Source organism: Herpailurus yagouaroundi, unplaced genomic scaffold (genome assembly GCF_014898765.1).
Source record: "Herpailurus yagouaroundi ecotype Mexico unplaced genomic scaffold, PumYag 184, whole genome shotgun sequence".
NCBI lineage: Eukaryota > Metazoa > Chordata > Mammalia > Carnivora > Felidae > Herpailurus > Herpailurus yagouaroundi.
The window spans coordinates 7,086,781-7,109,350 of NW_024412415.1; the positions used below are offsets into that span (position 1 = coordinate 7,086,781).

The 22,570-nt window shown below is 53.0% G+C and overlaps 1 protein-coding gene across 1 annotated transcript; it reads right to left on the bottom strand.

Moving 5' to 3' along the window:
• Window positions 1–316: 316 nt before the first annotated feature.
• On the bottom strand, window positions 317–21,129 carry BMF (Bcl2 modifying factor). The gene is given in 7 exon segments (XM_040492267.1): window positions 317–4,347; window positions 16,401–16,561; window positions 18,013–18,309; window positions 20,495–20,581; window positions 20,584–20,622; window positions 21,008–21,063; window positions 21,065–21,129. Coding segments are annotated over 7 exon segments (807 nt in total). The 3' UTR covers window positions 317–4,245.
• Window positions 21,130–22,570: the final 1,441 nt, after the last annotated feature.

Sequence of the window (22,570 nt, forward strand, 5' to 3'; positions counted from 1 at the left end):
GGCTGCCTGCCACCGCTGAGTGCCTTCGCACTTACCCCCTCCCTCATCCTGCAGAAGGCTGGACCCAGATCCAAAGCCAGGTCTGCATCCAAAGCTTCCTCACTCCGCCCCTCCCCCCCACCCCTCCCTGGTTTTTCCACCTCATGAGGCCTTCCCTGTGCTGCTTATGGTGAGGTCAGCATGGCCCTTGTCCACTCGCAGAGTCGAAAGGAAGTCCTGACAAAAGCAGGGAGACTGGGGGTAACTCAGGACAAGAGTCTAATTCCCTGACAGATCCCCTTGCATTTTTCCCACACCTTGAAAAAGAAAGACCAGCTCTGCTTTAAATGGTTTTATTAAAAATTGTACCAATTGATGGGGGAAATACACACACACACACACACACACACACACACATATATGCATGTGAAGAACATAAAGCCGAATACTCTGTACAGGTTAAAAAACAACGGATCCCCATTCCCCTCCCTCTCTTTCCCTGTCTCTCTCTCAGAGGCAGAGTGCCTAGAACCCAAGACAACTAACCTGGGCTGAGCAAAATGCTACATTCTCACTGGGTCTCCCCCTGCAGCCCCTGTGGACCGAGGGATGGAGCAGCCCACTGGGCAACGCTCACAGGGGAGGGAGAGGCGCTGGCCACTTGTGCAGGCAGCGGGGGCGCGGGGAGGGGGGGGGTGCAGGGAGACCCGGAGCCTGTTCTCAGCACCTGTGCCTGCAAGGCTGGTGCATCTATGGAAGAGCTCGGCTTTCTGTGTTCTCCCTCAAAGCTCAAAGTCCCCACCAGCCGATGTGCCCCCTGCCCACAGTGTGCCCACAAGCCTCGAAGGCTGATAAGTTAACCCCTTCCTGGACCGAGTCCAGCCAGGGTTCAGCACCCAGAGGGCCCTGTAGCTTTTTGCAGCCCAGGCTGAACACTGATTCCCAGAAGCCCCGCTGCACCATGAAGGCAGAAGTCTTTCTGTTTTTGCTGCTCTCCACTCTCCTTACCCCCTCTTCATCAAGTCTACCAAACGACACAAGCTTGCCAGCTCTCAGTGTGCTCCTTGCTGACCAGGACAGGCACAGTGGCTCTCCAGCTCCCGGTGGAGGCCCTGGCTGACCATCCCAAACAACCCCCTCCCTGCCATGCCCGGCTGGAGCCATCCTTGTATGAGGCTGGGCCACGGGGGGCAGTGAGACAAGTCAGCTGGGTCCCTCTGAGCACGCCTGGCACGTAAGTTCTGGACACAGACCCACACCCCTCAGGGCTTGGAGAGGTCACTGGGAGGTGATCTTTCACTCCCTTGGACTAAGCAGGAAAAGGCCATGGGGACAGCTCTCCAGCAGCCCAAACTTTGAAGCAGGCAAAGGCAGAGAGGCCAGGTCAGGTCCTCCAACCCACTGAAGGGGTCAGATGTCTGGCCTGGGTGGGGTTTTCTCCCAGTTCTGTCTATCAGCTTCCAGAAACCCCTACTCTAGGGTTTTGAATTAGAAGGGCTATTTTGACCCTGAATATCAGGCTTCCTCCCTCCAGGGCTTTCCTATAATGAAGGGAACATTTCCAGCCCCTCTCCCACCCCTCACCCTCGGCAAACCACAACAACTCCGTAAGTCTTCAGCTGGTTACAGGTCAGGAGGCAGGTCAGAGTCTCCCTCCCTCCAAATCTGATTCTCCACCCCCTAACTACACACAGCCATGCTCCTGGGGGTGGGGGGATGGGGAAAGGGGGCCCAGAGGGAGGGATGTGTCTCCTGAGGCTGGACTTGAGGAATGTTCAGACCAACTCAGCAGGCCGAGGGGGAAGGGGCCAGTCTAGATCACTAGGCCAATTAAAAACAGCCAGCCAGGAGGAACCTCTCTCCTTCCTGGGGCTGTTTACCTCCTGGGTGTTTTTTGGGGAAGAGGAAGGAGGGGTTTAAAATTTTGCCCCAGCTTGCTTAGGATAGCGAGCTAGTTCCTGGCGTCACATAAAATGGAGACAGCTAGTCAGACCACCCTCCACCTGGCCCCAGGCTCAATGTTCAGGTGGGCTTGTCAAACTCTGGGCTCAGTTCTCAGGGCAGGCCACAGGACATCCTGCCTGGGCCAGCAAGATCTCTGAAGCTGATGGCTTTGCCTCTCGGCACCTAGAATATTTCTTTGCTCTCTCATTCAGCTTAGGTGGGAAGTCTACTAGGAGGGGTTCAAAGCGGCTGGCAGAAATAATCGTGGTTTTCTTATGTGTGCCACTGGAGCACACATCAGCACCCTGCCCGTCATAGTCTCGGTCCAGGAGAGGGGGAAACAGCACATGTCCGATGCACATCATAAAATGGCGTGGAGACACGCAAGAAAGGCTGCATTTCACAATGGCCAGCGTGTCCCAGAGCCGGTCTTCACCTGTTCCCTGGGCTCCTTCTTGTGAGCGGGAACCCATCTTCTTAGCAGACAAACCATGGTACACACCCTGAGAATGGAATTCTAGCCAAGAAGAGGTAATACCTCAGAACATCCAAGCAGAACAAAACAAAGGCTAATGCACAGTTTGAGGTCCTCCGCCTCAGGGCCGCTGCGAGCCTATATGGCACCTTCGTGCAAATTAGGAAAGGCACCCCTTCCTCTGAGCAGACATAGCCCGACACCAGGGCATGTAGCCTGGCGGCCAGAGCATGAGCTGGACTTTCGCATCTATTCTCTTCTTCTGCAGGTGCCCTTGTGCGGTGAACAACCTGCCCAACTGTACATCCAGTAGATTAATGCTTCCTTCAACAGTACTGAAGACCTCCTCTCTGTAGAACTGGAGGAGCTTGGACTTGTTTAGAGTTAAGAGTCTACTTGGGCTCTTCCAATTTCCCTGGGGAGCCCTGAGGTCTTCTCTGCCTTTTCTTTGGGCCTTGCTTCACATTAGCACCAATGTTATCTTGTCGTACATATGCAAAAATTATAATTTAATTTCTGCGGTGTCTGGTTAACAGATTCCCCGTGTCTTTCCAGATTCCCCGCATCTACTATCAGAGCTGCTAGACTGGCTGCTTTAAATTCTCTCCATTAGTGCCACAGCAGGGAGAGGAGGGAAGTTCAGAGGCAGCTGTGATCCCACGGAGCTCCAGAGCACGCCCTCCCAGCCTAGCTGGAAGCTGAAGGAAGACAGGAAACGCGTACCCAGCTCTGCCGTTTCCACATTCTAGTCATTGTCGGTTACTCTAAAAGACACATTTCAGCTGACAAAGCCACTGTGCTGGCTTCTGCCTGTATCCCACTAGGTGTGAAAAAGGAATGGGGATAAGCGGGAGGAGGTATGTTGTTTCCAAGGAAACCAGGGGGTCTGGGTTCCTCGAGGGCTGACTCCTATTATAGGTGGGATGGCCACCGCATTTCCCAGCCCCACCGTAATCCTGCCCCTTCATGCTCTAGAGTGCTGATCCTGGGGGAGGAAAGCGGTGTGTTGGCTGGCTCTTTTGAAAGAAGAGCTGACGAAGGCACCAGCTGCTGTCTGTGGCATGTTCATTGGCTATGTGGCTCATCCGTGGTTGACACCCAGCCAGTCCCAGGCAGCTAGAGGTGGCAGAGGTTTGGCACCTCGGGGCCAATCCTGGGGCCCCTGGGCGAGACCAAGTAAGACTTGAGGCCCACCCAGAAGTTTGGTTCATTTTGCGGCATATGTGAGGGGGTCCTTGGAGAAACCCAACCCTCCCTGAGGTCTTGCTGGAGATGACAGGGGCTGGGCGAGAATCCCTGAGCCCTTGGGGCAGGCACTGGCTGGGCCAAAGGAGAACCCAGATACGGGGCTGGCGGACTGGCCTAGTGAAGTTGCTCAGCTGGAAAGCCCCTGGCTGAGGCCCTGGGGGATTGAAGGCAGTGTGACTGTCAGGTCTTGGCCCCGTCCACATCCATAGTAGAAGGCTGATAGTTTTGGTGCAACCAGGAGTCTAATCCAGTCTCCTAATTTCTTAACCAAGCTCCTATGGGAAAACTACAGTCCACTCGCTGGAGAACATCACTACCTGGTCATCTTCAATGGCTCACTGAAGACTTGACTTGTCAGAGCCCTTGGGAGGTCCCACATCACAGACACATCAGCCTCTACTTCACCAGTGTTTGACAAAGGCCCTCATTCCTGGTGAGGTCCTGAACAGGGAAAGAGGTCTCACTTGGGTGCGTCTTATGTACACAGAAACTTTCACAATGCAAACACAAAACAGCAACGAATAAACTTCACAAGACGCGGGCTCAGTCCTCGCTGATGTCCTTCCTGTGGTGCCCCATGCGAGGAGGGCAGCCCAGCCTCACCTGGGACCTGCCCCATTCCTGTTCTCTTCGGCATTCAAAGCCAGGTTGTGTAGGAAGAGGAGAATCTGCCACCACACTCGACGGCGGTTTTGCTGGTGCTGGAAGGCGGTGGGGGGCGCCCCCCCCCAAGAAAAAATCAACATAATTCCTAAATGTAGCCTGTAGCCTTGATGACTCCTTATCATTCCCAATAAAAGTGCAGCTCGACAAGTCTGAGGGCAGCACTTTAATCCTATCAGTACAGCAAACCCTGGGGGAGGGGGGATGGAATGGGAGGAGTGGCTGATGAGGAGGGGGAGATAGTTGAGTGCTCCAAAAACAATTGCAGTTTTAACATTAAAAAGAAAAGACCAGGCTCTTTATGCACTGTGCACAAGAGGATTAAACGTTTTCCCCTGCTTGCAGGATTTTCCAGAGTTTAGCCAAGTGCTGCTTTTAATCAGATTGGCTCCTGAGCCCCTCAAACCTCAGCTGCACGAACAACAAACTTTCTTCAGAAAGAAAGAGAAGTGCCCCCTCCCTCCCCCAACTCCAAAGTAACACAGAGAACAAGGGGGAAAAGGGGGGGAGTCTCCATCTGCAAGTGATTTGACACTGTGAAGGTCAAAGGGTTAATCTTCAATTTAAACCACACTGCTGAGGCAGCAAAAATCTGATTTCATCCAGTGCAAACACGCACACACATGGACACATACACACACACACACACACACACACACACACACACACACACACACACACTTGTATGCCTGCCCTCTCTCCCTTCCCAGCATCTCCAGCTCAGTGCTGCCCTTTTTATAGCTGCTCTTGACAGTAAGCCATAAATAATCCCTCTTGGAGCGCTTTCCTACTGACTGGAGCCAATTAAACGTTAAGCAAGAACATACTTGAAAACAAAACAAAAACAAAGAATGCACACTACTCTCTGGGGGTTATCCCAGGTCCTACTGTCAGGCAGGGAAGCTGGGGGCAAAGGGCAGGGGTCAGTGGCTCTCAGTGGCTCTCAGGATTGCGGCTGGTGCCCCGCCCACACAGGTACCATGTCCCCGGGGGCCAGGGGAGGCCCCAAAGGGACTGGGGTGCTGGAAGAGGCTGTCTTTGTCTGCCAGGCAGGAGGACTGGATGGGGGCCCTCTCCACAGGGTCCTCAGTGGATAGGGGAATAAAAAGCTAGCGTGCAGGAGGAAGCCAGCACGGGCTGGACCTGGATTACTTCAGTGGCCGTGGCAGTGAGCATGTTCGTGTGAAGCGTCAGCAGAGCCGGGGCGCTTCTTAGGCTGGCTTTAATCACTGCCCCGGCCCCTACCAGGCAACTCCTCTCAGATGAAGAGCATAGGGTAAGTCAGTGGCAGAATGGAAAGTGAGCCCAGGTCTCCTGCCCCCTCAGAGCTTCATGGGCACGGCCGGCCCTGGCCTCCCGGACTTTCCCCCGAGGACCCGTGTGGGTTCCAAACAGCGCGGGTTCCGTTCACCCTACCTTAGGCCACAAAGGGAAGGGAGGTGAGATGTCAACTGAGGCCGACCTCAGGGCCCTGCTAAGGTAGGTGAAGAGGACGCCCCCTGTCTGGGGCAACAGCATGCCCCTTTCTCCCAAGGAAGGAAGCCTGGAAAACAACCCAGAAAGTTGGGAGTCGCAGTTACTGCCAGGAGGGGAAATTGGGGTGTGCCACAGAGGAGTCCTGGCAGACTGTGCAGGAGAATGATGGCTTCCTTGTGTTTTGTAAACAAAGATGAGTAAAAAGAGGAAACACACCCGGCTTAACAAAATCTGGTTAGAGTAAAGTAGCGTGAAAACGAACTCAGCTGCAAAACCTGAAGACTCTGGCCTGCCTGCAGCAGCTGGGCAGAGCACCCCTCCTCCTGTTTCCCGCCCCCAGCTGCTGCCCAGGACAGGTGCAAAGGTCATTTGGCGGAACAGGAGGAAAATCCAGGAAAACACCGGTCCCCAGAGAGGCCAGTCTGCTGGAATTCCAAGTCTCTTCAGGTGCCTGTTTGAAAAGGCCAAGTAACAATAACAACCACGATCATGACAAGAATAGTAACACTGAATGTACCAGGCTGTGTTCTGAGTGTTTTACGTCCTTGTTTCTCAAAGTGTGGTCCATGGACCAGCAGCCTCAGCATCATCTGGGAGCTTACTAGAAATGCAGACCTACTGAATCAGAACGCGCATTTTTGACAAGATCCCCGGGGGACTTGGAGACACATTAAACTCCTTTGGCCTTCTCAACAACCTTATGAGGTTGCTATATACTCTCATCCCCATTTTACAGATGAGAACACTGAAAGAGTTAGGCAACTTGGCCACGTGCCTAGTCGGTGGCAGGGACTGAACTAAATCCAGACTACCTGGCCCTAGAGCAATGTCCTTACCCATTATCATTAGGTTCTGAGTGCCAGCATATACCTTTCTTTATGCCAAAGCAGACTCTCTCTCCTCCCCTTCTCTAAATCATATCAAAAGAGCTCAATGGCCAAGGAAGGGAGATTACAATTCTATGATTTGGGGCCTAGGCCAATCCCATTTATGTACGCCTCAGTTTCCCCCCAAATTCCCCTAATGGAGGTCACCTGCTGCCTGGGTAACTTCCTGGGGCCTGAGGCATCTGGGGATGAGGCAGTGCAGCATTCTCACTCCCATCATTTGGGGGTGTTGGGAGACCCAGAAACAGCTGTGGGCCAGAGAGCCCTGTCAGAATAGAAGGCTGAGGTCTTGCTGGGTGACACAGGCAGGCCTAGATACAGGAGGCAGGGCACATAGGCCCACCTTCGGAAAGGACCCAGGTCCCATGCTTCTGCCTGTGACAGGCCTCAGGGTACATGAATCAGCAAGGAAGGCACTGGGCGGTGGATGGTCCCTGGGCCAGGAATCAGAGGACCTGGCTGTAGGCTGGGATTTCCCACCAGCCTGTCTGTGAGTCCTCACTTCCCTAATAAGTGAAATGCAGGCACGGTTATTAGACCAGTGGTTCCCAAACCTGACTGTCACAGAATCCACTGAGGAGCTGTTATACATACAGAGTCCCAGGGTTCCACCGAGACCAGCTAGTCAGAATCTCCATGGAAGGGGTCCAGGAATTTGTACTTTGAACAAATTCCCTGGGTTGACATTTTTAAAATCAGAAGTAACATTTATTGTATATTTTAGTCATAAAAGTAATACATGTTAACTGTAGAAAAACTGGAACATACAAGACATGAGAGAGGAGAAAATAAAATCACTTGTGATCCTATGGACTAGAAGAAAACACTTCATGACTTAGTATTTTTTTTTCCGGTCTCCTTCAATCTCTTCCCATCAGAATAATGACTTGGCCAAGCCAGAGGTAAGTCCTTCCCAGGTGGTTCTGAGGCAGCCAGGCCACAGACAGGCATTTGGAAACCACTGAGGTGCTTTCCGACCCTAAGGTCTGTGACGGGAAGTTTGTCATCCACGATTACCTTCAGCTGAGTCAAGCCTGCCTGTTGGAGGGTCTGGGTGGGCTTGGAGACCAGCTAGAGCAGGGCCTAGTAACCGGTGCACAGCCTCAGAAGTCCCTTCTCTGGGCACCAGCAGATGCCACACAAATTCCGCTTGGTCTTCTCTTGTCACAGGACAGCCCCCAAAAGGCCCTTTTCTGAAATGAACCAAGCTGCTTCATACCAAGACTATCAGAGAATCCCCTGGTTATGAGGAACAACAATAAATACAATATTTAAAAAAATTAAACAAAAGGAGAAAAAAAAGGCACGAAGGGAGGCCAGGGAGAGAAATAGTAAGGAGGAAGGAAATTGACATTCACTGAACAGGATGAGGAATACAAAGACACCAAGACACCAGAGAACAAGGATCCTTCCAGGAGAAGGTGTGGAGGAGAAGGGCAGAAGGAAGGGGGAAGCAAGAAGGAGTATGCTTGGCCTCTGACTCTCAGGCACTTGGCATAGCACCGAGCATAGAATCTGAGATCAATGAATGCAACGTCCCATCGCCACCCCAGAGCAAGGCCCAACTCTCCCAAACTCAGCTTGCGCACCCCTCTAAGTCGGGGAACCTGCAAAAAAGCAGGGGTTCTCAGGATACATAGTCAGGGTACCCTCAGGGAGAGGGGGCTGAGGGACAGGGGATGGGATACTGCTGGGAATTTAAGCTTACACCAGAAGCCCTCAAATTCAGAGTTCAGAGGGTAAGACCAAGGCATGGAGGGAAAAAATGGAGGTGAATGGTCCAAGGGAAAGGGTCTCAATATAGTGGATAAAAATATCTTGTCTAGTTAAGACAGCACAGCCAGGCAGTGGAGACCTAGGGTTCTTCTTTGACCCCGGCCTGCTTTCTGGCTGTGGCCGGCAGAGGAAGGCAATCAGCTGACAAGTGTTCAAGTTACCCCCACTGTGCACAAGGTACGGCAAGTGACTGCACAGCCATGCATCCTGTGTACCAGGGAACTCGCAGGGACACACAGTAGGTACTCAACAAGTGCACGCTGGACCAACTACAGAAGAGTCAGCCTCGCAAGATAACCCACTTGTCTGAGGCCAGGAACAACTGATGTCTGGCCAGGTCTAAAGATGTACTTGATGTGATAGTATCAGCCTCTTGCCTGGGGAGAGGCCCAACTAGTAAAAGGCTTTTTTTCTTCTTCTTCTTTTTTTTTTTTTTTCTTAAAAGAGCTGGCTGTGGTGTCTGACAAGGTTGGATTACACAAATCAAACTCTGTTTCATCCCACGTGGCCTCTGCCCTAAGCACAAAGAGCATTCCCTCCCCTCCCCGGATAACAATCTCCCTCGGCCTCTCTCCCTCTGGATCCAATTCACACCCTCTGGGGGCTTTGTGTGTCACCGGTGTTCCAGATGCTCTAGCAAAAAGCTAATTTCACCCCAAAGAACAGAGGAAAGAGCAAATCTATGCTGTGGCCCCGCTTGAAAGGAACAGTGGCAATTTACTGAACTGACAGCAGTTTATAATATCTCATACTTAGAGTGCTTTCGTATCTTTCCATTTGCTCTTCACAAAGATCTGGGGACACAGGAAGGACAGGTGTGATCAATCCCACTTTACAGATGGGGAAACAAAGGCTCGGAAACATTACCCTAAGCATAGTCCGTTGGGAGGGGAGGTTATTTGGACCCCTGGCCTCTGACTCCAGAGCTACATTTTTCCACTAAAAGATTACAGTATGTTTATTCGCATCATGAAAACAGTACTAACTTTTCAAAGAGAATCGCCACTGAACTGCTCCCCTAGTATGCTTAAAGACATTGTTTCCAGATCATTAACTATTTAGTAAGGATGCTGTGGACCAGAAAAAATAGACCTTTCAGAGGCAGAGCTAACTGAAGATCAAACAGAAATAAAGCCAAAACTGCTCCGAAATGATAACTTCAGATCACGTTCAGAAACCACGCTCAGTTTCTTTAAAATGCAGAGTTTCATATACGCTGTTTTACAGGGAGACACACACTCTCCCAAGTGACGCTTTCCTACCTCTTCCCTTTACCGTCACACTCTAAACTCACCCTGGCAGGAGCTGAGGGAAAGAACCTTGCCACTGAGAACAGGAACACAGAGATAAGAGATACTTCAGGAAAATTCCACTTGAGAGAAGTCGAGAAGATATTTTTGTTCAATTCAGCAAGCTTTCATCGAGCACCCAACCGAGCTAAGACTTTCGAAGGACGCAAAGATGAGCAAGATGTAAACTGTCCTCAATTATTTTCCAATCTGAGGGAAGAAAACAAGAGCAGAGAACCAAGTTTTACAGGAGGCAGAGCCGGGTCAGGGCAGTAAGTGGGCGTCCCTCAAGCTCTTGTTTTCTAGGAGGTTCCCGCTGAGAGCGGAGGTAGGTAGCGGGAAGACCGTGGTTTTAGGATGAGTCAGAGCTGTATGGCTCCCAGTGCAGCCACTTACAGTGTGACTTGGGCACGCTGTCTCCCTTCTGGGCGCCTCAGTTTCCTATAAAATGGGGACAATGGGCTCTAGAAGTACGAGGTTGCTGTGGCGATCAAACGAGAAAAGCCTATGTACGGCCTTGGCCTGGTGGCTGCACTGAGCAGCTCTCTCTCCACAGTGAGGACAGGGAAAACGCGGGCCCCCACTTAACCTTGCCGAGCACTTCCCTCAACACCCTGCGCTCAGAGCGCCCGCCCCGGGAGCGCGCTCTCTTCTCAACAGACTTAGGAAGTCCTGGGGAAATCCCTGACTTTTCACTCTGAGATGGGCCAAGGCAGCTAGAGGCAGCTGGGGCCCAGAATTCCAGGCTGCCAAGCTGAGCAAAGGATTCTGAAACCCACAGGGCAGCCCCTTGGGTCCAGGGGCCCACTGCCCCAGAAAGCTTCTGACCCAGACGCGGGAGGAACGAGGAACGAGTAACGTGGCAAAACGGAAAAAGAAAAAAAATACCCCTCGCCAAGAGCTTCCTCAGCGCAGCCAGCAGTGCTACTGGGACGTCGAAGCCACTGACTGCCACTGTGGCAACACCAATCAACACCAATCCCTTCTTCAAGGAAGAAACGGCAGTCCGGGGCCAGCGGTTCTCAGTGGAAGACAGGAGGGCTTCCTCTAATGCAATTGAAGGCCACTGGCTTCAGCCACTGGGGAATGGAGGGAGAGGAGGGACGGGCTACGTGCCCCTCCACATCCCCAGAGCCTTGTGCTGCATCTCCACCGCCTCTGGGGGCGGGAACCATTGGGGCCCTCACCTGGCTTCCCGCAGCCTGAGAACTCCTCCATGGGAACTACTGAACAACTTCTAAAGAACTCACGAAGCAACTCTGGGGTGTGTGCTCTGGCCGAGAGTGAGGGAGAGAGGGGACTGAGGAGTGGCAGATCCATTGTACATCTACAAGGCTGTGGAGGAGGAACCCCAAGGCTCTGACTCCCAAATTGGGGCCTTAGCAGCCGGCTGTTCTTGTCCTGCCTGGGGCCGGTTCCCTGGACAGGACAAGGCAAGCTAAGCATGGAAGAAAGCTGGACCCTCCTCCTCACCACATACACTGACTATTCTCGTTCTGGTCAGGGAGCATGCCCTCTTGGTTGCCAGACATGATCAAAAGGCAAACCAAAGATTTTTCTTTAGTCTCCTTTTCTAGTACCTCTCCCAACCCCTCCTCTCCCATCACCCCCCCTCACCCCTAAGGAAAAAAACAAAAAAAAAAAAAAAAAAAACAAAAAAAAAACCCAACTCCCATTCCCAAGGCCTGGCTTTGGTGGGGGAGGGAGTGAACTATCCGGAACTACAAGGCCCTTCTCCTGGAAGAGAGAGTAGTCAGGTGCAGAGTTGTGTGGGGAACTCGGCCTCTAGTCAGCCACGCTGATGACTCAGAAGCTAAATATAGTGAGCGATATAAACAGAGCCAGCCACAGAGCAAACACAGGGCCCCCAAGCCCCGGCCTGGCTCTCACGCACAGAGGCCCTCCACGGCCCCTCCCCCAGTCTCACTCTTCCCCAGGCGCCCTCCTAGGTAGACCTCCCACTGCTGGAACAGAGGCTGGCTCCACAGAGACCTTCCCACTTTAAGGTCAAATCTCTGGGGCTCCGGCCAGGGGCTGCCACATCTAGGGCCTGAACAACCTCATTAGCCACAGCCTGAGCCCCCAAAACCACTCAGCAACAAGGAGGGCATCCCAAAGGGTCAGGAAGCACTCAAGGGCACCCTGAACAAAGGATCCAGGCTGTTGGCAGATGTAAACACCACTCTGGGTACAACTTCCAAATGAGCTCCCTAAGAACTATAAAGACAGGTCCAAGCAAAATCCTAACATCATCTTTTGACACATTTCCCAAAGTGTTAAACTGCCCACACCTTAATAGTTATATGTATTACAATCTCCAGTGGGCTTTCACGTCTGCTCTGCTGGGTATCAGAAATGAAGGCTCAGAGAAGTTAAGTGATTTGCCCATGGACACAGAACTCATAAGTGACAGAGGTAGGATGTGAACTGAGGTCTGCCTCTAAGTCTAGGATCCTTTCTGTGATATTACAACTAAAGATAGTTTTTAGTGAGTGGCTGAAATTTTCCTCAGATGGCATTTTCCAGAAAGTCTAATCACTATTCAAAGACTTTGCAGATCTGACTATTCTCAATGAAACCACTCTTGGTCCAAGTGACAAAGCCATTTCCGACTTAAAGAATTCCAATGCTCCTGTAGCTTTACTCACTCAATGGTTTACAGTAGCTACTTGTTTTGAGGATTCTTGGGTTCTTAACACTGCCCAGAAATACCCTCCATACATTTCAAGATAGCGCTGCTGGGACAAGAGAGGACAGCCGCAGCTACTATCCCTTCTTAGGCCCATGCTGGAGGAGACCATGGCAGGTGGAATGAAAAGAAACCAGAACCCACACCTTCTGGCCAGAGCAGCCCATGAACACAGTGAGGGAACAAACCTGTACCTCCTCTTTGCTGCTGAAGCTGGACAGACACAAAAACACCAGGGCACCTTCACAGAGCCTGAGTCAAGGCAGACCATGGTCAGCAGACCACAAGAAGTCACCTGCTACAGAGCAACAAAGAGCGGAAAGTTCTATTCCTGGCCCAGTCAAAGGAAGATGGGGCACGTGACCCGGTTTGGAAAGGCTTTTGCTTCCAATCACTTGGCCTCCACCTCTCTTGCTGCTTTGGAGACCCAAAGAGCTGACAGCAAGCACCTCACTGACCCTGATCTTCTGCCTTCAAAGCCTTGCCTTTCCATCTATTGGAGCCACCCAGAACTGATCAGTTGGGTAATGGAGCTAGAAGCCCATCCTGTATGCTCCCTAGGAAGCATGTTGGGAGGGCTTATGGCCAGCAAAAACTGACATCCAGTGGAATTTGCAACCGTTTGAATCTGAGGTCATGGCACTCAATTTGCCATAATGCCATCCTACAAAGCACTACCCGGTCATCGTACCCCACCCCCACCCCCTCTGGTCCACATCTCCTAGGAAGAAGGCTTCCCCTGATACAGAAAAAGAATAACTGAGGTCCGTAACCAGGGACAAAAAGTGGGAGCTCACACTCCCTACAGGACTCAGGGACCAATGGCCACGGTCTGGTCTTTGGACACCATTCCAGATCTAAGGAGAAAGGAAATGGCCAAGCCCACTCAACGTCTTACTGCATCTTGAGTTGTGTTTCTTGGCTTTCTAAACTCAGCCTATAATGATGAGGAATGACCATTCTTTGAGGAGAAACAAATGAGGCTGAGTCCTACAACTGAACAGCATGGACACCAATTTCTCTGTGCAGGGCAGGCGGAGGGGAGCTCAGGGCAGGCAGCTCTGCTAAGGGATCAGCCTGATGGGAGCAGTGGGAAAAGCACTGTGAACTGACAAGAACAAATGTGAGAGATGATCAAGCTTATAGACAGACAAAAGGAAACTAGCATTAAAGAGTACCTACTGTGTCTCTGGAACTTTCATTGGTATTTTCTCACTTAATCCTCACAATAAAATTCTGTGGTATTAGCTCTAATTTACAGAAGAGGTGCTACACTTGGCAAGGTCAAGTGCCTTCCTGATGGCTAGCAGGTGGCAGGGCTGGTATTCAAATCTGGGCCTTCTGACTTTGGACTCAAAGCCTAGAGACTTAAATTTAAAAATCCTAGTAACTCAGTTTCCTTGCCTGCAAAGATTAGGGAAGGGAATAGAGAAAGAAAATAAAAGAATGTAAGAGTCACAACAGCACTTTCTAGATATGAAATAGTAGACTGGTTTATGTAATAATCAAGGTCAGAAAATGACTCACTTCTTAAAACTAGCTGCTAAGGGGCGCCTGCCTGGGTGGCTCAGCGGGTTAAGCCTCTGACTCTTGATTTCAGCTCAGGTCATGATCTTGAGCCCAGAGCCCTGAACCCCATGTTGGGCTCTGCACTGACAGTGCAGTACCTGCTTGGGATTCTCTCTCTCTGCCCCTCCCCCACTCTTGTGTAGGCGCATTCACGCGCCCCCTCCCCCAAAATAAATAATCTTTAAAAAAGAAAAAACAAAAACTAGCTACTAAAAGTTCCTCTGTGTGCCAGTGTTCCATCTGCCTGTGGCTAGCATCCTAGCGCTTTCTGCAGGATGAGCTCCTGGAGAAGGTCTGTGAGCAGGATTAGTGGGGAGGACAGGGTTAAAAGCAAGAGGATTCCACAGACAAAAAGATTGGTTCTCTCTGTAATGGAAAATTTGGGAAAACCAGCTCTGGGCTGGAAAGGCTTAGCTGACCAGCCTCCTGCCACTGTGAGGTAGGAGTAGACAGCAGGCAGGAGGGGGAGGGGCACAGGGAACTCAGGAGCCAGTTTTGGGTGAGGTGCAGAGCAGGAGAGACGGTTCTCCTTCAGCTCTGCTGCTCTGCCCCTCCCCCAGGCTGGGGTGGCTCTGGCTGATAGCTGAAAGCTGCCCTCCGAGAGGCAGCCCTGGACTGGGGGAAATGATGCCAAGCTGCAAAGAGCAGGGTCAGACCTTGGGATGAGGACCGTCTCCTCTCTTTCAGGACTGAGTTAGCAAGAAAGGGCCCTGGGCAATGTTCTAGTCCTATCCTCCCAGCCTGCCACCAAGCCTACAGGGACTCACCAATGGAGGGAGGAATATTCTGGGAAACAACTGTTGAGAGAGATGAGGTCTCCTGGGAATAAAGAAAGCTACCTTCCAGACACTCCTGTAGATGAGTCCAGGAGACCCACAGCTCCCATGTCCTCTAGCAGCTCCAGCACCGGGACTGGAAGCTGTGAGCTGGTCTCAGCCATCGGCCTGTACAACCAGGCTAGAGTGAATGGGCAGGAAGAAGGCCAAGAGCCGGAAATCCAGAATCAGAGTGAGTCCACACGTGGACTGAAGGGAGGACTCAAAGCCAAGTTTCCAGAAAACAATCAGCGGAGGGACTGGGGACTGGAGCATGGGGCCAAAGGAGGAGGCTAAGCTGCCTTATTATCTAAACATAGGGCCACTCTCTCTTCCAGATCACTGAGGGACTGGGAGAGCTGACCAGGACCAGGTCTAGCCCTAGATTTCCCTCAGAACTCTTTGGCAGAAGGCACTAACCATATCTAACCCCTGGTGGTCTGTTCTCAGGAGACCAGGAGACCAAAAGACAACTTCTCTTTCTCCTGGTGCTGGCAGTGGTTTGGCCCATAAGTCAAACCTACTCTGATCCCCTGAAGTTACCCATCTAACCTCAGGGTCTGCCCAAGAGTGATGAGATATTTATTCTCTTGATTTCCAGACACGTGCACACACACACACACACACACACACACACACACACACACACACACACTGCTGGGACAGTCCCAGAGGTAGGGAACATGTTCATTTCCAGGTGGCGTGCCTTTGCTTCAGTGGTGGTTGTACTAGCACAGATTCAGCTTGGGCTCCTCTCCCTGCCTTGGCAGCCATCCAGAAAGCCAGCCCAGAGAGGAAGGGTTAAGTGTCTGGGGGCCGGCCCAGACAGCGGCTGCAGAGCAGGGCAGCCTCCAGCCCGTGGCACGGAGGGCTCCTCCAGCACGAGCCTGCCAGCCGCCGCCTTTGTTGATGGACTCTGCCACATGCTCGACTGACACGCGATGCTCCGCCCTGGTGGGGCTGGTGCCAGGCTGCCGGCCAAGCACCCGGCCGCCAGTCTGGAGAGCCTCTCCGAGGTTCGCTCTCCAGAGTCCCAGGTCCCGGTTCCCAGACAGAGACAATGAGGAGCAGCCTCCCCAGCTGGAAAGTGTCAGGTTACAACTGGTTCCACCACTTTCCCCCACTCAGGCCCATCCCTCGGCCTTGGTTACCCAGTTCCCCGCTGCACCTCGGCCAGGCACCCCCAACTGTCCAGTTTCACTGCAGCACCCTGAAAATCTTCCCCTTCGGAAGGAGGGACTGTGAGGGACAATCTCCCAACCTGGCCTCAAGAAGACACAGTGTGTTGAGCAAGGCGGAGGAAAGCCACCCCAGGCCCTAGGAGAGATTGTAGTGTCTCTTGACAAACCGTGGGACAAATCGCTTTTATGAAGCCCAAGCTGACAGAGGGCAGGTAACCAAGGTGGAGCTCAGAGATGAGGGCAAGAGTGCTCAGCCAGTTGGGCCCATCCAGTTCATGGGGATCATAATAGCCAAGGCCAAAACTCTGGGACCATATCCTTGAGGCCTGGCAGAGACAGAGTTGCTGAGGCAGGTCCTGGCCCCCCAGCCCCAGCAGACTCTCCCCCCGCCCCAAGCCCCCATGCCTACTTGCTGCATATGAAGCCGATGGAACTGGTCTGCAATGCACTGAAGCTTTCGGGCAATCTGTACCTCTGCTCGATGCTGCCAATGCCCTTCAGGGGGCTGCTCACCAAGGGGCAAGCCTGCAGGGAAACTGGCAGGGAGAGGGAGCCGGTAGCCAGCGTTGCCTGCAAAGACAGAGGGCCCACATCTCAGCATTCTCCACGACTGTACCACCTACCCCGTGCCTAACACTCCTGGCTGAGACTTTATTGGGGTGCTCCACCCAGTTTGGATAGCCTAACCTGCCTGTTACCCAAGCGTTGAAAAGCTGACACTCAGAGAACAGGAGAGAATGGTCCTAGCCTTCCCTGTAGTTCTCTAGTCACAGGCAGTGCCAGAGCAGAAGTAATATGCATGGGTGAACTTGCCAGCCCTCTGTCCTTATTTACCAAGCTACGCTTGACCACAATTTATTTTTCATGCAGTAGCAGGTTGAAGCTCTATTCTGGAAAAGCACTGGAGGCAGTTCTCTAGAGTTCCTAGGTTGAGCAAAGCAAGGGAGAGAAAGAGAAAACCAAAATGTGCCTTTGCTTTTGCCTCTGGCGGGCTCGGGTCCTGGAGCCCTGGGCAATGGAACTAAAACTAGGGAGAGAAAACTGCTCAAACCCATTGGATAGCCAAGTTCCTCTCTGGAGGAGCCCCAGGCCAGACCGCAAGACCTTGAGACCAACGCTGCACCCTAACCAAATGCTGGCAATCGAGCTGCCGCTAGGGGTGCCCGCCTGCCTCCTCCCTCTGTTCCTTCTTCCCTGCCGGCCGGCCGGCCTTATCCATCCTCCCAGACTCCCGAAAGAACTACGGGGTAGCTCCCTCCAGGAATAACTGTAGCGTCTCTTCAATATGCTCCATCAGACATAGCAAGATAGCTTCTGAACCCTTCTTCTCCCTCCATAAGCTTTGTGCTAAAAGAAGAAAGAAGACTGTCTAACACTGTGCCTTTGCCAGAGGAGGGACATGTTACTCATAAAACAAACCATTTAAGCCCACAAATGAAGGGGTCTTGTCTGATCGAGGCTTGGAAACAGCCCCTCTGCTGGCACTGAGCCCAGGCAGGCCCAACCTCTTTCTCCAGTTCCCCTTCCAAAGCCCAGAAAGTCCCAAGTGACACCTTGTGCCTTCAAAAACCTTCCCTCCCAGAAAGGGCTGGGTTTTTCCCTTCAGGGTCAACAGCGAGTCACAGATCCCGTAACCCTCTCCAGGGCAATGTTGGCCAATTGGCAGAAGGCATAGCACTACCAGGACACAAAAGGTTGGGCCACGCAACTGGCCACAAGATGTAAAAGCTGAAGCCCAGGTATCCTCTCTCTGACCCAAGAAGACACCATGGACCCAAGGATCCCTGCAGAAAGGGACAAAAAGGCAGAAATAATGGCATAGCAATTTGCTTTTGTTGGTGCCCATGGAGCACAGGTGAAGAGCATGAACAAGCAGAGAAGCACGGTGACAAGAGTCGAGGAATCAATAGCCCCTGCAGCTCAATTGGGGAAGGAAATAACAAAGCGCAGGTTTGGGGAGGGGAAGTCCCCTCTTTTCCCCCAGTCTCTATGGGAGGAGTCCTGAGGCTAAGAGCACTCACCATAAAAGAGTCGCTGGGGTTCTTCGGTCACCCCACAAGGCAGCATGACACCCTGACTCGGGGAGGCCGGACTGAGGGTCTGGGTGGCCTTGTCTTCCTGGCTGGTGGTTCGAAGCCCAGGACCACAGCAGTGGGTGAGAGGGAAGAGCTGCAGATGGCTGAGGGGGCAGTCCAGCTGGCTCTGGGCAAACAGGTTAGCAGACAGCAAGCTCCCAGGCTGGGTCCCCGGCTCCCCATCCTCTGGCTGGAACACATCATCCTCCAGCTCCTCCACACACTGAGGCGGCTCCATCTCCCCTGCTGGGGTGCAATGCAGGCATCTGGGGTGCTGTCCCCTGCCCGAAGGCCGAACCTGAAGGACTCCCCCTTTCCTTTCTCCTTTCCCTTCTACCTGGGGGAAGTGGTGCCCGATACTGATGACAAACGACCTGGTGATAAAGTACCACTGAGGATGACACCCTCCCCAAATGTGGCCTGCCTCACTGCTCAAGGAGGCTCCACACCTCCTCCCTGGGCCTTCCCAGAGCCACTCCCACCTTGGCCTTTTCTTCTGACCCGGGCTGGTTCTGGTCATGAAGTCTGACTGCTATTGACTCTGAGCAATAGCAGAGGTATGATCAACCACGGCAAGTACTCAGGACACCCGGGGAAATGTCAACAAGACTAGGCCCTACGAGTGGCTGTGGGAGGGCAGAGGGTGCTGTGACTAGCTGTACACACAGTGGTCACTACACACACACACACACACACACACACACACACTCACTCACTCACTGCCCTGAGAAGTAACCACCAAGCTCTCATCCCAGTCTGAGCTGAGCTCCAGGCTCAGCAGCAAAAAACAAAAGCCAGCAATCCGAGGGCAGCCAGGTTCCCTCCAAACCTGCTAGGCCCCGCCCAGCTGCCCATCTCCTCTAGTCTCCACCCCCTGCTTGCTCAACACAACAAACAGGCTCCACGCTGTGGTAAGAGTGTGTCCTGGAAGAAAGGGCAGAAAGACCCAAGTTAGACACTGCCCTCACAGCAAAGGGGAGCTGTCTGCCCACCACAGCTTGGCCTAGATGGTAGGTCCGACATCCGGCAAAGTGGCCAGCCTCCCCCACCCCAGCTCACTAGCCTCCATGACTACTCACGAGTCTCCATGACTTCAATCTTCTTTTCCCACAGCCTACCATTCCTGTCAGCGCTGAACGTGAGATTGGTATAACCTTCCTCACAGAAGGAAGTGAAATTCAGCCCTCTTTCTGTGACCTCACTCACCGCCTGTATACTACTCAGGTTGTTGGCCTGAGTTTCTTGGTGATAAAGAAGTTCCTCTTGCTCCACCTGATGGCTCTTGGAAGTCTGAGTTTGGAGCCACCCAGCATCTTTAGCTCCCAACTCAGCCCCCTACACACACAGGAGGAACCTGTTAGGACCCCTGGGGCAGCCCGAAGCAGCAACTACCTGAATGGTTAAGGATACAGAGGGACACTGTTTGTCACTGCCAGACTCACTGAGCGATCCCCTGGGAATTTTGTCTCTCCGTCTCTTGCCTTTGAAGAACAAGCCAAATGGTCTGTGGCTTGGTAAAGTACTTAAAGGAATCTCAGTTAAATTCAGAATCTTGGCTTTCCCAAATGCAAGCTCTCTCTGAGGTGCTTGCTTCAACTCCCTCCATCCCAACCAGTCCATGAGCAATGTGTGATCCTATCTTTGTCCTCTTCCCTGGTGAGGAGACGCCCACTCGGATGGCAAAACAGGCATGTGGTGTTCTCTGGAAAGTGTTTCCCAAAGAAGGGTAGGAGATCTTCAGCTTATCAGCACCAGGAAACAAAGTTTCCGGCTGAAAGGACGGAGCGCTGTCTTGCCAGTCACCTGGCAGGGGCTCCCCTCCTGCCCTCAACCTTCTCTCTACAAGCTGGCAATCCCAGCCTAAGAAGGGGCCCTCCAAAGCTAATCACAAGCAGGAGTCATTGTCTTGGTTCTTCCTTTGAAGCCAGCCACCTCCCCCTCCCCCTCCCCCTCCCCCTCCCAGCAAAGCCCCAAAGTTCAAGCCTTGCCTGGACTGGACTGTGAGGGAAATGCAGCCATAGGGTGTGTCTCTGCAAGCCCTGGGGACCCTACCCATTCTCCACAAGAACTGCAGGTGGCTCTTCTGTAAGTGGGAGCCTCCAGAGGGGAGCTGGGCAAGGTCAAGTGTAAACTGGGATACTGTAAAGAGACCCTCTACTCCCCTTGTTGAGAAGGTGATGTCCAAACTGGTAGGAGGAGCACACTTCCTGAGAGCACTGCCTGGGAAGGCTTTATTCCTAGCAAGGGGAACCAAAGCGCTCTGGAGCCATCCCAGCCCCTAAGGGCTCTAACAGGGATGCTGAATTTAAGACTCCTCCTCCCAGGAGAAGGCAGTAGCCACGCACTCTGAACTTCGACAAGAGCTAAAATTTGGGAACGCACACATACAAGCATACACACTCACGCACCCACACAACACACAGCAGACCTGGGTGACTCCAGGAGAGAGTCTCAGCCTCCGAGTCGTGATGCCAGGGCTCCGCGCCAGGGTCCAGCGTGACGAGCACTCGGGGGCTTGGCGCCCAGACTCAATTGGGAAGGAGGGAAAGAGCCCAGCTGTTAAGGAGAGGAGGCTTCAGACTCCGCAGGGAGCCAGGACGCCCCACAACTCCCTGTCCTACCCCAAAGTCAGATCCAGAGGCAGGGCCGTTCGCGGGAGCCCAGGTCTGCTCAGCAGTGAGCCGCAGGTTCCCCTACCCACCTGGACCCAACTGCTTGCGGTCTTAAATGCTACTACCCTCAAGTTCCCTCGTGGAGCAGAGCACTAGATGAGGGTTCCGTACCCCGTTCCCGTACCCCAGCACTCCAGTCCTTCATGGTCACCCCACACGCCCGCAGCCCAACCCTTCCCGGGCCCCTAAGCGCAGCACGACTCCACTCCCCACTTCCCCGAGGAGGTGCGATCCAACTCCGCCCGGTCCCCGGCCGCTGGCGCGCTCACCGGGCCGCGGCGGGTGGCGGGAGGCGCTGGCAGGGGCGGCAGCGGCAGCTGGCGGGCTGGCGCGGGAGGAGGCCACTGTGCACCGCGCGGTATTGTTTCCAAAATACGCCCGCTCGGGGCATCCCGCAAACAGCTGATGAGGCCCCGCCTCCAGCGCGTCATGCCCACGGCTGGCCAATGGCGAGTGGAGCCCCAAGTCCCGGGCTGGGCGGCTGCCAGGGACGGTCACGAATGTACGAACCTTCCCTTGGAAACATTGCAAGGGGCCGAGCGAAATTCCGGCTCCCATCAGAAACGCAATTGGAGCGCCATAGTCCGAGCAGATTCCGTTCCTAACGCAAGCTGGGGAAGGGCTGGAGAGTCCCTGAGTCCTCTCTATTAGAAGGGAGAGAGGGGGCGCCAAAGTGACTTTTATCTTCTTTTTCTCGGGAATGGCCGGAATAATTACGGAGCGCACAAACCGGAGGGGAGGAAAGCCGGAAGCTTTTAGAAGCGTCTGGCGGTGTCCGCTGGGTGCAAGGTGCGGGTCCCTGTGGATCCCGGCCTGGTAGCAAAGCACCCCCCCCCCCCCCCCGCCTGCCTAGGCTGTCAGAAAAAACTCCAGGTGCAAATATGTAGGAAGCATGAGAACACGTGTGTCTGGCGCTGTTAGTGGGTGACATTCAGATCAAACACATCCAAAGGGACCCTCGTGTCTTCTTCTTGAGCATCTGGCTGAGGAGAGGGGAGACCAGGAATGCAAGGGCTGCTTGAGCAGTTGACACACATCCTGTTTATGGCAGCGTCCAGAGGTGGTGCTGGTTGTTGCTAAGAGAGTAATGTGTCCTGCAGATCTCGTACTCTCAGTGCGAGAGTCCCCAGGCCATTTCTCATGTATTGAATACCTACATTGTGCCAGATACTGAGTTAGGAGTCAAACACCTGGTGCCTGCCCCCAGGGAGCTTGCAGTTTACTCAGAGGAAAAGATGTGAAAATAATGGAATGTGATATGAAATATGTTAATGTTCAGGGACAGTGACTACCCGGAAGAGGCAGAAAAATTCAGAATGCAAAACACTGGGGAAAGCTTCAGGGAGACGTCTTTTGAGGTGGGCCTTGAAGGATGGGGACATTTTTCAATAAAGAAAACAGACCAAGCAGCCCAGGCCTGGCCCAGCAGAATCAAGTGCTGAACTGGCAAATCTGTCCTGGGAGCACGGCAGGCTGGATGAGGGGTCATGGGGTGCACCCCAAGGTTTGGGAAGGCTGGGCATGGACAGATAGATTCAGGTCAGAGTACACAGGTGTCCCTGCAATTCCAGGCTGGAGAATCTACTTTATTCTGGAGACAAAGGGGAGCCAGCAAAGATTTTATAGAAGATGAGTAACTTGACCAAGCCTACATTTTAGGAAAGATAAATGAAGAAGCCAGAAATCAGTGAGACAGCCAGTCCCTGCAACAGACTAGGTGGTCGATGACGGGCCTGACCCCAGGGTTAGTAGGGACTGACAATGCTCTGACCACCAAGCTGCTCTCTCTGGTTATAAACTCAGACAGATTTGAGTTAAGTGGAGCTAGGACT